The sequence below is a fragment of the Lissotriton helveticus genome, chromosome 4_1 (assembly GCF_964261635.1).
Source record: "Lissotriton helveticus chromosome 4_1, aLisHel1.1, whole genome shotgun sequence".
In the NCBI taxonomy this organism is placed as follows: domain Eukaryota; kingdom Metazoa; phylum Chordata; class Amphibia; order Caudata; family Salamandridae; genus Lissotriton; species Lissotriton helveticus.
The window spans coordinates 287,943,608-287,959,068 of record NC_136063.1 but is presented as its reverse complement, the minus strand read 5'-3'; the positions used below and the strand labels follow the sequence as shown (position 1 = coordinate 287,959,068).

The following is a 15,461-nucleotide window of genomic DNA, read 5'->3' as shown; positions in this document are numbered from 1 at the left end:
AATGTGGCTCGACAAAGGGGGAGGGTTACAAAACACACAACCCTTGGGGAGTGGAAAAGAGACAAGGACTGGTCCATGACCGCCGTTAGGGCGGTCTATGAAAGTAGGGGCTGCCCTGGGAAATGGGTACAGGTCTAGGTTAAGTGGAATACCCATAGGGGAGAAATCTGCCCTAACCCCTCCATGCATCCCGGAAGAGCAGGCAAGGGGAGGAATACTATGGATGATCACGATAACAAGACAATGGGGACGAACTAAGCTTAATATTGAACAAGACAACCTGATATTTGGCTTGGGCAAAAGCATGGCTGTTATGTTATAATGACTGTAACCTACTTTATTGCATAATCACTACAATGAAAAGACATAAAAAAAATAAAAACTAGAAATATTGAGGGAATATAATTATACAGTCCGTATACATACTAAGGACTGGGGCCTCTTTGCATTTTCCCAATAGGTAGGTGGATGCTTCAGGTCTGATCGCACAGCCATGTAAAAGGTAGTAAAAGAATACTCCTGTGGTACTACATCTTGTACTTATAAATGCTAGGGTGAATCTGCCCCACTGAATCCTTTCAAAGTGTATTGGTTTCACAGGTAATTCAGTGCAGCTGTAGAGGATGCAATAGTTGGTATCCACCATGTTACAAATGTGGATTAAAGAAACTGCGAGGTGAAGAGGTGGTAGTGTGAGGAGTGAGGATGGTGATCTGCAAGCAGCAAGAAAGATGTTGGATTACATTCTGTAAGATAAGAGAAAAGTCCCAAACAGCCAAAGCAGCATGTATTACAATATCTCTCTGTACTGAATCTCTTGCCTTGTTCAGTGGGTTATGATTTCCGGCTGCCTCCAAATATGCTGTAATTTCATACAGAAGTGAGTTGTCCTCTTTCGGGTATGGCTGTGATGGATCCTGATAATGGGCTTGAATATCTGCTAGAATTGCTCTGCGGATGGAAAAAACAAACGTACTGGTGTGTTACAACATAGTAAGATATATATATATATAAAACAACAAATGCAAAAGTAATGCAGACATCCATTCAGAACATATTGGACATTTACAATTCTTCTGTTCAATGAAGGACTCCAGGCACAGGGCTGGTCATCATTACGTCATAAGCCTCTGCCAAAGAATATCATTCTGCGTTTGTTTGGGTAGAAGATTCGCAGTACCTTGTGCTAATACACCTCCAGGCTCTGGCTGCTTGGACTTCACAGAAGCAGCTGAGGATGTTACAGGGGTTTTTGAGAGTCCACCTTGTTTATTTGTTAGTGATTCAACGGCTGCACAGACCACAATCACCCACAGGCTCGAATTACAGTAGCAAAACAGGTTAGGGTGGAGAAGGCACTGGAAGGGGTGGGTGACTGATGGGCAGGTGCATACTGCTGGCATAACAGGGCACATGGATGGCCTCAGGGTGAAAGCAAAGACTACAACAGCACAGTACAAATAGTATAAAGTAAAAGGTTAAACAAAAGAGTAAACGTTTCAAATGAAGCGATAATGCACACAACTTTAATAATGTATAAGACAATCAGAGTATCTAGCACAACTAACAGTAAAAACAGAAAATAAATAGAATGGTGTGCAAGAACCATTAATGGTGAGTCTGAAGTAATGTAAGCGGCTTTGTAACATCTGTGCTTGAAAATGTAAATCAAAGCAATATATACAGTGCCGAAAGTAGGGCAGAACAGAAAGAACAGGGTATTTACCTTTGGTAATGCTTTATGTGGTAGAGACTATCTAGCCACAGATTCCTTACCTTAGAATATTCCCTAGGCACCACACTGGATCTACAAAATCTTGAGTGGTACCTCAGCGCGCTGGTAGGTGGCATCGATTGGATTTGCGTCAGCCGCGCCAGATGTGAAGTGCACATTGTCTATATAGGAGCCACCACAGCGCACTGACTGTTTCTTTTCATGACATTTCTGCATCAGAAGTATGGAGCTACGCTGATGGACCAGTGTGCAGACACTATGAATCTACAGGGGCCACACTAGTTGGAAAAATGTGTTCGCAGAAGCGGGGAGGATCGGAAGGTTGGTAAGGAATCTGCGGCTAGATAGAGTCTCTATAAGAAAAGGGGTTACCTAAGATAAGTCTCTTGCTTATCTAATAGAGACTTCTAGCCCTAGAATAGATACCCAAGCAATAACTCCCCAGAGATGGGTCTGCGAACAGATTCAGACCAGGAAGTCCTGGAGGACCAAACAGGCAAAGTGCCCGTCACAGTAGACCGGACTGTTAAGGCAGCACTGCTTGGTAACCTTTTACAAAGATGCCCATGTTGCAGCCTGACAGATGTCCAGGACGCACAGGGTGTTGCTTTTTGGCCAGTGCGTAGCAGATCTTAATGTAGAGTACAATGCATCTGGCATTGGTCCGTTTCTGCACAACTTTCTCTTACTTTGCTCTGGAGAACTAAATGAAGAGTTGATCATCCACCTAGTGTTCATTGGTACGATCAAATGTAGAACAGTAACACTCTTTTTGGAATCCAAGAGATGGAGTATCTCCTCTTTGGAAGGGTGAGGAGGACCGAGGAAGGTCTGCAGTGTGATGGTCCGCCCAATGAGGAAGGGTGTCACCACTTAAGACAGGAACGGGGCACGTGTTTCAGAACCAGCTTATCTCGAAAACAGTTGGTGTACGGCGGGAGAACAGAGTGCTTGCAGCTAACTAACCTTCCTGGCCCCAGTAATGACCACTAGAAAGGCTGTTTTGAAGGTCAAGAGGCAAAAAGGGGCTGCTATGCATAGGCTCAAAGGGCGAGCACATCAAAAATGTCAAAACTAAGTTGAGGTCCCATTGGGGCATGATGAAGGGTTTAGGAGGAAACATTTGTCGGAGTCCTTTTAGAAAACAAGTCACAACAGGTGACTTGAATAGGGAGGTCTGATCCAGCAACCTCCAAGAAAGCCGATATGGACAAAAGATACTCTTTAAATGTGCCCAAAGCAAAGCCTTGCAGGGCTAAATGTTTAACAAATAATACCTTGGACAAAGGTGCAGAAAAGCGATCAATATTTCTATTAAATACACAAAGACACACACACTTGTCCCAATGACAGGCGTATGTCTTGGTTGAGGGAAACCTGGCTGCTAGAATGACATCACAGTCTTCTGAAAGAAGTTGTAGCCGCTCAATCCCCATGCAGGAAGGCAGAGCGTACGCAGGTTCTGGTGAAGGATCCTGGCATGTTGTTGCAACAGGAGATCATCCTGAAAAGGTAGCCTGATTATAGGATCGATGCTCATGCATTCAGTATACCATACCTGGTTGTTTCAGACCTTCTTGAGAACTCTAGGCAGGAGTGGTATCGGCAGAAAAGAGTATGAGACAAAAATGTGTCTGAGCGAGAGCAGAAGTGCTGATACTGCACGTTCTGATCAGAGGCACATAGATCTAGCGAAGGTTCTACCCAGTCGCAGAAGAGACCTTGCGCCTCCTCCAGGTGGAAATGCCATTCGGGATCCACGAAGCATCAATGGCTGATTTTGCCCACGCTTGAGTTGAGAACCCACCAGGTGTTGTATATCCAGCCATGTCCAGAGAAGCGGGGCCGCTTGACACAGGGTCCATGATCACACCCTGCCCTGCTTATGTCAATACCACATGGCAGTGGTTTTGTCTGTGATCACCTGAACTAGCCTGCCCTTGATTGAAGGATAAAATGGTTTCAATGCCCGGTGAATCACTCTCGGCTACAGCAAGTTGATGTGGAGCTGAGACTCTCCCTGAGACCAGAATCCTTTGTTCTTTACCTCTCCCAGATGGCCGCCCCAACCCAGGAGTGACAGATCTGTCACCAGAGTCAACTCTAGGAGGGGAAGGTAGAGATGGCTTCCGCTGACCCAATCGTGTTTCGTCTGCCACCACTGCAGATCTCCTGCAGTATCTGGACTAGGTCAGAGAGATTCCCCATATGCTGCATCCACTAGGACTTCAGGTCCCAGGCACCAGAAAGTTGCAGGGATAGCAACCACAACCTACTTCTGATGTTGGCAAACCCCCAATGGCTCTTTAGGGCAAAAGAGCCTGCACTTCCTGATGGAGCAGGGAGAGGTGGTCGTCCGTAAGCCGGTCCGAGGTTGGCGACATGGGCAGTAGGGTATCGGTGAATAGAAGGGTGTAACCACGATGAAGAATTTGGAGCACTGCTTTGTCCACAGCCGACGCATGGGAGCGGGGTCTAAATCAGTGGCACTGTGAGAGCCAAACCCCAATATTTTACTGCACTCCAGTATCTTAGATCATCCCAAATGTTACCTCAGGTTGCTCAGCTCTTGCACCCTTGATCTTGCAATAAGAGTCACCACCCTCCTCAACATCAGGCAAAACAAATTAGCAGAGTAATAAAAAATGTGTTGGGAGCACTCAGTAACAGAGTTCTAGATCAATGAAAAGTTAAATGGTTTTATTACTGAGAGAAAATGCAAAATATGACATTAAGGTTCAGGTACAAAGTACATGGTCAAAAAACAGAATTATTCTAGGTCCCAAAAGGCAGCTGAAATCACAAGTGGAACAGACAGAATCCCTAGCTAACGGATGTTCATGAAAATCTCAGGCTCACCCGCAAAACCAAGGTTTTTTTTTTACACACACTTTATGAATAGGTAATTAGCAAAAACTGTACATTCAGCACAGCATGACTAGTGATAAGACATATTGAGAAAATCAGAATAAAGATCGTCATAGGCAAAAATATAACACTAAGCCATTTCTTAGGAAGGGATAATTCAATCAGGTACTATAGCGCAATCCGGAGCTGTACAACACATTATGAACCATTTTTCAAACAAAGACCCATATGCTAGTATATGCTAGCAGGTCCACATCGTAACTTCCAACTGAAGTGTCCTTAAATATGTTACATTAAGTACACAAAGAAAGTTTCATTCACAAAAAATGCTCTCTAAGAAAAACTACCAGTTGTGTCAGTGTCCTATGCACTGCCAAGACTGTGGGGAGAGAAGTCACACAGAGGGTAATGAGCAGGAGCAAGAGGAACAGAACACTAAAACAGTATCCATATTCCCATATTAATAAAATGGAGTTTCTACAAAAATGTGACAAGTGAACTACATTAATAATCACTCTTCTAAAGAAGCTAATAAAAAAATCTTTCGAGAGCAACATTATTAATTCATCAGCTACGACTATATTGGAAAAATAATTAGTATTAAAAAATAATCTGTCACCCGAAATTGCACATTTGGGAAAACCTTTTACAACATTGTTCCTGTGCCTCGTCCGAAGACTTGGATCGGTGCTGTGAAGTTAAAGAGCGCTTCGATTTTGCAGATTTCTTGTGCAGCTTACCCGTTGATGACTTTGCGCATGATTACTAGTGTCACCTCCATGAATAGGCCCAGGACCTTCTGCACGACTTTGAATTCATGTCGCTGCAGTCGGCACAGGGCTTGGAGTCGCTTCCCGGATCCAGGCAGCAGAGAAACTAGGTGAGAGTCTTCAGATGTCTGTGAAAGGAACCACAGGGTTTAAACCCCACAGGTGTTTAGGGACATTCCTATGCATACTGGAAGCAAAAAGCTCAAAAAGAGTTGACAAAACGTAAAAAAACAAATAGTTTTAAAAACGGATGATGTAGCTCTCTCTGGATCAGGCTGATGGCTTAGAAAGAAGAGAACTGATGTCATGGCTCTTGGGGGGCACCTATTTAGTCACAGCGCATGTCACAATCGGTGCAGACGATGCTGAGCAGATCGATACCAACTACCAGCGCACACAGATCCTGCTCAAGATTTTGCAGATCCAGTCGGGCACTTAGGAAATATTCTATGGTAAGGAATTTGTGGCTAGAAGTCTCTATTGGAGGGAAACGGCCTTTACAATGCTTGCTTTAACTACACATAAGCGTGGTTCAGGCAGTCGGAGTCCTAGCTGTCTAAGTGGGCGGGGAGAGGATCAGGAAGGATCACTGCATGAAGAAACGGGACGCTGTAAATTGGGAGTGGGTGGTGGGGGGTATAGGTTTTAGGGCAGGGGTTCGAGTTTTAGGACTCAGGGCAGTGGGTGGAATGAGCAATTTTCAGGGCAGGGAGTCCTCTTTAGGGCTCAGGGCATGGGGCAGGTGTCGGTTTTAAGGTAAGGAGCCGAGGTTTGGGGCATAGGACAGGGGTGAGGAAGGGTCACTTTTTAGGGCAAAAGGGGCAGTTTTTAGGGCTCAGGGTGGGGGTGCTGGGGTTGGGGTGGTTTATTTGGGCTATGGTTTGGGTTTTAAGGGCTCCGGGTAGGGGACGGGGTAGTTAATAGGGATGGGGTGGATAGATTATAAAGCAGGAGGGACGAATTTTAGGGCTAATGGCTGGGGGTGCTGGGGTGGGATCTTTACTGCTCATATACATTTACAACGAAATGCGTTGTAAAGGCATGCATGGTAAAGACGCGGTTGTAGTTAAAGGCTGCATGGTTAAGGCATGTGTAGTTAAGGCACGTGTGGTTTAGGCATGCGTGGTGTGCCATAAAACCCTATCAGATAGAGCAAGCATCCTAGAAAGGAGCAACTGAGAGAGATATCGGCAAACTGCAGCTAGCACTGTCAACATTGGCAGGAGAAGGTAGGCCCGGCAAGATCATTCACTCCACAATATAACCAGGTAGGAAGGCAATGTATTCTGTGTTCAGCTGACCAAGAACATCGTTTTTTATAGACCTTTATTTGTACAAGACCCTTTTTAGGTCTCGCCTATGCAGCGCGCATGCGCTGCATAGGCAAAAAGACCTTTTTCAATTGAGTCTGTTTTTCAGTCAAAAACGTGCACGCATTGCATTATTTTGAATGCAATGCGTGCACGTTTGGCGATTCCCTTGCGGGAGCGAGCTTTAACATATGGTCCCTGCTCGCTCCTGCAAGGGAAACAGCTGCAGGACCCCTGCTGCCAGCGCGAGGAGCACTCTGGTTCTTTTTTGGATCCATTTCACAGGGAAGCAACTAAATGAAAGAAGGAAAGAGAGGTTGTGAACCATTTCTTCAAGTCACAGTTTTCAGTAAGTGAGGAGCGAGGGGCGCACTGGTTTTGTAAAGATTTGGGGATAGTGTAGCAGGGTTTGCAAGCTAGTGCAGATTTATGGAGCAGTGTTGGGGGATTACAGTTCAGAAATAGGCTTAGTAGTCCCTCCTTAGTACTGTCTTGTCTCTTCTTGTAACCTCCCATGAGGGAAAATTTAAAACGAAACAGGCGGTTTTAGATGCTTTTTCATTCTGTATGTGGAGAATGTTTCTTATCAAAATGATTTTCTGATGTCTTCTAAACTGCTGAAGAGGAACACTATGGCCTCATCATTGCGCTTCCCGGTTTGTACAAAAATAACTTTTGGGCAGTCAGTGGGCAAGCCTGAGTACCAAAACAAAACGTTGACTGCAATTTACATGAACCAAGAGGATGCGGTTCATGTGCCCTGAAGCCTCACTACCTAACTCTTCCCTCAAAAGTGCTAAGCTTCATGTGGTGCCCACCATAGAGAGGTTGCATAATGTAGGCGCCTTATTCAATTCCGACCTCTGTCTGGCTCTTTGGTTGATTCATTTGTATGCCTTATTTTACCCCCAAACCAATGCTGTTTTTAAAGCTAACGAGAAACGTTTTGTTTTGGAATGCACTGCAGCTGTTCTTGCCCACTCTTACACATGCAAATTGATTACACATGTATAACATTATTTATGGCATGTATTCTATGAATCCTGACAAGATGGCTCTATGAGCAAATACTTTCCACCAATATCTGTAGCTTTCTGAAATTCTCAGGTTTGAATCTCGGAAATGGTCATCCATCCGACCTGAGTAGCAAGAAGCTTTGTAATTGTAAAACCTGCATTTTTATTAATACTATTCAATAAAATTAATATCAAAGTTGTAGCGCTTTTAACCTCTTGCTATATAATTTAGAACGAGGTATTACTATATTCGTGTTTTAAAATAGGTGTACATGCAATCTGTGTAATTTGATGCTGGGCAGAGGAGATAATTGACCTTACATCTCGAATACAAAGTACCTTTTTTCAGAGCTTCCGGATTGCACGGTCTGAGAATTCAGCAGGTATAGAACTAAGTAGCCTAAGTAGTCTAAATGCAAGCCCAAGACAATTTGTCCACTCGCATTTAGGTCTTAGGAAGCACTACATAACTTAGAATGTGGCAATGTATGACTAAAAACATTAAATGCAGCACTCCGAGCAATACAAACTATTTTGATGCTAGATTCTTACTTGACGAATTGGTCACACCTGTGGTCTGGGCTATCAAATGCAGACCCATCTCCTACTTAAAGCTAGATTATTCAGATTCTTACTGCAGTAGGTAGCTCAGGCTACAGATAAGTTTTGTAACTGTCAGAAAGGTGCGCTTTAGGCTCACTTGGATTGGCATCTCATATGCTGGCTTGGAGAGTTGTAGATTTAAAGCTTATTTAAAAAGGTAGACTTCAAGATTTTGAAAAAATACAGGCAGATAGATGTTTTGCTCAGCTGGCCTTAGCCTTTGAGTTCCACAGGTAAGGATAGTCCCTGATAGTCACTGTTCCCACTCATTGCTTTACAGACACCTAGAATAGCATAAAGTGCTGTATAACGGACGAGCATAACATCACTTGAAAACGAACCCTTGTGCTCAGGGATTGCTGTAGCCATGGTTATGCTTTTCTTTAAGGATAGATGTTTGCAGGGAGAAGTCAACTTGGTTGCACAAGCAGTTTGTTTTATGAGCAGTGTGCAGATATTTGCATGCATTCAATTGGCTATTTAAGGGGACAGTACAGTTGATGTAGGAGACATGCGCTTCCAGGATCTTATATGAGGAATGTTTTTTGCCTTAGAGCTCCCTACTAGGTGGAGAGCTTAGAATCCACCCTACAATGATGTCCATACTCTTAAAGTGAGTTGCAGTAGTCAAGATCTGAGTCTCCATAGCCGTGTGTGGCTTCCACAGTGCCTTGACATTTTATTAACAAGCATTGGCATAGCCAATAGGGATCGCTTTTGGGACCTCTGAAGTATTTAGTTATGCAGCATACTATCCTTGGTGCAACAAGACATAAACTGTTGCATGGCTAAACACTTATAAGGTCCCAAAAGCGAGACCTATTGGCTATGCCAATGCTTGTTAAGCAAGGCAGCAGTATGTTGCAAAAATATAGGCGTCTGCTGCAGCCAGCAAATGTGTTTAGTAAATTATGTTAAAATGTCAGCAGAGATGAAATGGAACATGAAACATGTGACTCAGGAGAACTACAGTATCGTGGTTCAGCCTGCCTCTTCATAGAGTCTAAAAACTGGATAACTTTTCCAGTTTTCCCCACCTGGTAAAATGTGTCTATGTGAACGTTTATATTTCAATAGAAGTAAAAGATTGATGCAGCGCAAGAAGGAGCAGACAAAGAAATACCATTGTGCAGAAAACAAGAAAAACTTGCATGTGGGAAAAATGTCCAGTTACTTGCAGCTTACAACAGTTCTAAAGGGTTAGCGATGTTTTACAACATTAGCGACTAAAGTAGAGGAAGGTAAAAATATGGCTGGGATCCGGGTATATTGATCAATTGTATTACCTGCAACAGGGTTTTGCCTATCCAATACCCAATGTGAGCACACAACTGTGGTCTATGCTGATCAAAGTCTGCATCCAAGACCAAACACAAGGAAAATAACTACCATGGGCTGAATGAAGAAGTAAAGAACGAAAATATAAAGGAAAACCACCAACATAATTTGAAATGGAGTGGAATAAGTAAATGAGCAGTGGATATATAATTTAAAATGGAGTGGAAGAAATACACGAACAACAAACAATAGATAAATGAAGAAACACTGAAAATTGAAGCATATCATAAAGGAAAAGGAGTACAAAAAGCGAAAAAAGAAATGTATTGTTTGCATAAAGAGACAGAAACATTATAGCGCTAAATGCTGTTTCAGTGTAGGGTGATGACTGTAGAATGCATGTAAAGAGCCAGGAATCAGCAGCTTTCACACAGTAGTTAAGTGGTGCGTATGCCCCCTGAAGAACAGTAAATTCTCAAAAAATGGTATAAATGTGCTATTGTTTGTTCTCCTAAAAGGAGAACTGGTCTAAAGATTGTAAAAAACTTTTACATATAAACCAAAAAATCTGCAGAATTCCACCAATTTCTAAATGTGAGGGGTCTAGGAAATGCAGGTTACTTATATTGCGTAAAGGGCTTTTGAAGAATATTACACTACTAATATTTTTTGGGGAAAGTGATGCTCTTTTAGACTTGGACGCAGCATATAACTAAGTAGAGAAAACTCTGAGTGCAGCTCCCTATGCAGAGCGGATTGTTCTTCACTATTCAGTGCAAGCCTTACAAATGGCATAAATAATCGCAATTCCTTTTCACACATACAAGTTCTAATGCTTCTAATTGCTGTAAATAATAGATGAATTACACCATTTAATGGTACTCAATATGCCAATAAAAGACGCAAGAATGGGGAGTCTACCTTGCTGGGATTCAACTATGAGCTTAAAATCTCTACAGATATTAGAGAAATGAGCTAATTTACCTACCCTTTAAAAAAACAATATTAGAAACTGTTAACAGAGAAGACGAGGCAATATAATGTTTTACGCATAGTCACTGATTTGCAGTTTCTGAAAACATCAATAACAGGCTTCTCCAATGAGTAGCTTGTGAGTTACTGGTACCTCGCCGGCTACTTCGAAATACCTCACCTGAGTGAAGCCAACTATATACTAAATTAGAAGCATTTGCTTTGCTGCTCCGCCTCATTTCAAGGGACTAAAATCAGTATTGCATTCAGGCATCCTTATCCCTCTTTAGGTCTCCATGTGCAGGGTGGTACATTCACACTCCACTCATTTTAGTACCTCATACTCCAGCTAGTCACCCTAGGACTTGGGGGCTTTCCAGCTCATTGCAATTTGGTGCTTTGCTAACTTCATGGCCAGATCAATGAATCTATCAGTTACTTGCATGCATACAACTCAGAGAATACTCAGAGAATACACACTTCTCGTGTTCCTATCAATGTTCCTCTCAGTTGCCTCGAGCATCAGTTTCATGACCCTCTCTCAAAGTCAGAAATCCCAGGTCATTTTTCAACCACATGACAGAGATCTGCATCTAATTACCCGCAGATAGGATATTTCTAGATATTTTCGGGTTATTAACCAATATGCAGCTCCAGTGCTTCTCTCTAAGACTGATCAGTGAGGTTTTGGGCAGCTCCACCAATGCCCGGTACAAGACGGTTATCTCCCATCTCTTACGATAGGTAGTACTTACCATTTTGAGTCTGTGGTGTGTTGGCAGTTCAGTGTGCTCAAGTTTCCAATTCTTGTTCAGTGCAGCACCATTTGAGGTAAAAATTAAAAAAAAGTTGCTTACGCAGAGAAGGGGTAACCCCTTCATAGAGTTTTTTTTAGGGTCTAAGATCTTATTCATCCACAACAGGGCTCCCCTCAGACCAGTATAGTAGCTTTTTAAAAAAAACACATTTTTATTGAAAAGAATAGAACAGATACATACAATAGTTATTGATAGTTCCAGTGTGCACACTTCATGGCCAATTACAGAGCAGTCGCATCTCATGCGACACAAGCTTACGGCATCTCCTTCCTTTTATAGCTGCATAGGCAGTCCAAGATCCACACCCCACAACCCGCTCCCGTCGTAATATGAAGCTGTACTACCACCATCATACTCAGGAGTTCCACTTGGACAAAAATACCCCAATTATCTCGCAGTATCCACAATTGATGGCATATTTAAACAGGGTCTGCTTCCCCCGCCTCTTCCGTTTCCTTCCCAACCAAGTACTGCTGGTATGGTCCTCAAACGTTTCTAGGGTGGCTCTGCGGTGGTAACAGCTCATTATACAATTCAGATTGGGGTTTGCAGTATACCATATCTTTAGAACACTCTGGTACGGTAGGTACAGGTCCCACCGCATAGCAATTCTTCTTTTGGCAAGTAACAGTCCCATACCTATAATTTTTCGCACCTACTTCAGCAGCTTCCCAATATACCCCAGCAAAGCCAAGTCTTTTGTGAGCTCCAAACTAGTGATTTCGTTCAAAGTTTGGAAAATCTGCCCTCAGAACCTCACTATCCCCGGGCTATCCCGGGCCATGCCCAGGCTACCTGCAGAAACCCTGCTGAGGCGGCACCACATCTCTCACAGATTCCAGCAAGGCATACCTAAATAGTTGTGCAGGTATATAGTAAACTCTGTTAAGAAATTTTAATTAATCAGGCGATGCCTACCATTCAGAGACATCTGCTGTGTAGTCTCACAACAATATCTCTAGACAATGTCCTCAAGTGCCACCCCCAGATCAGTTTACCATTCCAGTCGGGCCTTAGTGTAGTGATTTTCCTAATATCTTGCATTATATCATAGACAATAGAGATGCACCGTCTGGTGGACGCGCAGCGCAATAGGTGAGAGAGCGCCCCTAGCTCCGGTGGTGCCAACATTTCATCTCCCAGCTTCTCACAGAGCGTGTCTCATTCTATGAAAATGGAAGCAAGCAAGAGGTGAAGCTTCACTATCTTCCACATCGAGATCCTCCCAACTCCTGGCCTTGCCTTCTAAGAATAGATCACCTATCTTGGTGATGCCAAGCATCTCAAAAGCTTGTATTACCTCTTTCTTACGGCTGAGCGGCAGCCAGTTACACCATGCAATCGGGGTCAAGGGGGAGTATAGAATAGTGCTCCCCTGTTGTTTCAGCAAATTATGCCACGCGTGTACTACCGAATTAACAGTCTAGAGTTCCAGTCCTCCTGAGAGGGGCCCAGAACAGCACCATTGACAGTGACTCAGGCGCCGTAGCCACCTTTTCAATTGATATATGAGGACGCGCGTCGTCGTGAAGCCAATGTAAAGCATGAGACCCCATGTGCCGTTCTGTAATATAGTTCCAAGTCTGGAGCCCCCAGTCCATCCATAGAGTATAGCAAAGTGAGCAAGTCCCATTGAACCCACGGCTGCTTCCCTGCCCAGACTAGTCTTGTCAATAGAGAGCGAAGTTCTTAAATATGTCCGCAGAGAGCACAATTGGGATGTTTAGGAATAAAAACAAGAATCTGGGTAGTACCACCATCTTCATTAGCGATATGCACCCCAACAAGGACAGGGGGCGGCGGATCCACCTGTCGGCTTCTTCCTCTGATATGGTGATCGCCCTGCCGTAGTTTTCACTGAGCACCAAGTTCGAATCCGTGTGTATGCGTATGCCTAAATAACGGATCAGATCCGATGTCCACTTTAGGGGGTAGTCTAAGCTCACAGGTATCATAGTTGGGGAAAAAGGGAAAATTGTCGACTTGGCCCAGTGGATTTGAAGTCCGAACATTTCACCATATCGTATTTCCAAAGATTGTGGGTATGCCCTATGACCTGTACATCCATTAACACTGAAAGAACAATATTTTAGGGTGCAATCATGGTGTCACAATACCCACCCACCAGGGTATGCTTCCACTAGGACTCAAAACAGCCTAGAACAATATTTAACCAAAATACACCAAAGCACACCAAGTGGTTGTAACTATTATCAAAAATCTCCACAATGCGTGGTACAACTCGTCATAAAAGAATGTCCTTTTGTAGAAATCCTCAAAGAATCTTGAATCAGGTCCTTTTACTTGTTTTATTTAATTCCCTTATACATGGAAAACAGCAGCAGCTGATGTACGTTTCGCCTCCCTGGGCTTTCTCAAGGCTTGGATTTGAAAATTGAGTTCATTTCCGTATATGTATTGCGACTTATATAGCGCACGTATCACCCGAAGGCATCAAGGCGCTTGCCTTGGGAACCCGTCCTGGCTTTTCCCTGTGAGATAACCCCTACTGGGTATCCCCAGGGTGAAAGCCAAGCATCCCGCAGCGGGTGGGCCGCCGTAGTGGAGATTAAGCAACTATTGCCCAGAGCTGCAGCGTGGGACCCCATGATTAGAATAGGCACCGAGGCGAGAATCACCGAGTCCGTGGACATTTTGGGCTCAGGACCCTGCCGCGTCAGGAATTGACCCCTGGTCCCGGGCCAGACCTCTGCATCAGGGTCTGCCGCTCTAATCAGTGAGCCACACTCCTCCACCTATATTGAATCGCATAATCGTAAATAAATACCCTCAGTCATAATCATTCCAAAAGGAATTTCTTTGGTGCAATATCAATCCGACTGGCAGTTGTATCAACTTCTCTCGGTAATCCCAGCTCCCCGTAAACGGCATCAGCACTGTTTACGAGGATCTGAGATTAATGAGAGACGAAGAGAGGACGTATCAAGGTCCCGAGTCTAGAATAGAGCAACATCGTCAAGAATATCCCCACGAGGAGATGCACGTATTTTAAAGAGAAGTTGATACAACTGCCAGTCGGACTGCTGCTGTTTTCCATGTATAAGGAAATAAAATAAGTAAAAGGACCTGACTCAAGATTCTTTGTGGATTTCTACAAAAAGACATTCTTTTATGACGAGTTGAACCACGCATTGTGGGAATTTTGGATAATAGTTACAACCTCTTGGTGTGCTTTGGTGTATTTTGGTTAAAAAAAAACTCACCATATCGCACAACCTCATCTAGAATCCGAGTCAGGTTAGTCCCTGGATCCCTGACATACAACAGAGTATCATCCGCATAAGCCGGTATGATAAGGTTATAGTTCGGAAATCTGATCCCACTATGACTGTGGTAATCCCTCAAACGCACACAAGGGGCTCGGCTACGAAAGCATACAGCAAAGGGGAGAGCGGACACTCCTGTCGAGTGCCTCTCGACACCCTAACAGGAGAAGTGCCTATGTTCCCAATTTGTATCCTTGTGATAGTAGAGCTGCACAATACCCCTACGAACCTGAGGAAGATTTCCCCCTACCTTCAGGCATAAAGTACTGCATGCATAAAGTTCCATTCACAAGAATCGAAAGACTTTTCTACATCTAAAAAGACTGCTGCTGCTTTAACTTCAGGCTTAATGTGTTGTATTGCGCCAAAGACCATTGTCAGGTTAAACGACAAATTTCGCTCTGGGACAAAGCCAACCATCAGTGGTACCAAGGGAGCAAGCCGGTTAGCCAAGATCTTCGCATACAGCTCAGTATCGATATTAAGGAGCGATAGGGGCCGAAAAGACTAGAATTCATCCGGGGTTTTGTCAGGTTTTAATATAGTGACAATAAGTGCTTCTCTCATTGAGGGTGGCATCATCCCCTCCTCACCCATTTCCTCAAACAGCGTGCACAGATGCGGGATTAGGAGGTCCTTGAATTCTTAATACAATGCGACAGTGAGCCCATCTAGCACAGGCGCGTCACCCACCCTCATCGAATTTAATGCTACCAGGAACTTGTGGGGATTTAAAGGTTTCATTAAATGTTCCCTATGTTCATCAGTTAGCCAGGACAACTGTATATGCTCTAAATATTCCGA

At 43.8% G+C, this 15,461-nt stretch overlaps 1 protein-coding gene across 2 annotated transcripts in view; it reads right to left on the bottom strand.

Moving 5' to 3' along the window:
• The window catches only part of WASHC5 (WASH complex subunit 5), a 415,933-nt gene that overhangs the window by 130,065 nt on the left and 270,407 nt on the right, over positions 1-15,461 (bottom strand). For both annotated transcript variants that reach the window (XM_078686781.1, XM_078686782.1), the window contains one exon: positions 822-951. In XM_078686781.1, the coding sequence (XP_078542907.1) occupies positions 822-951 (130 nt within the window). The remainder of the gene's footprint in view (positions 1-821; positions 952-15,461) is intronic.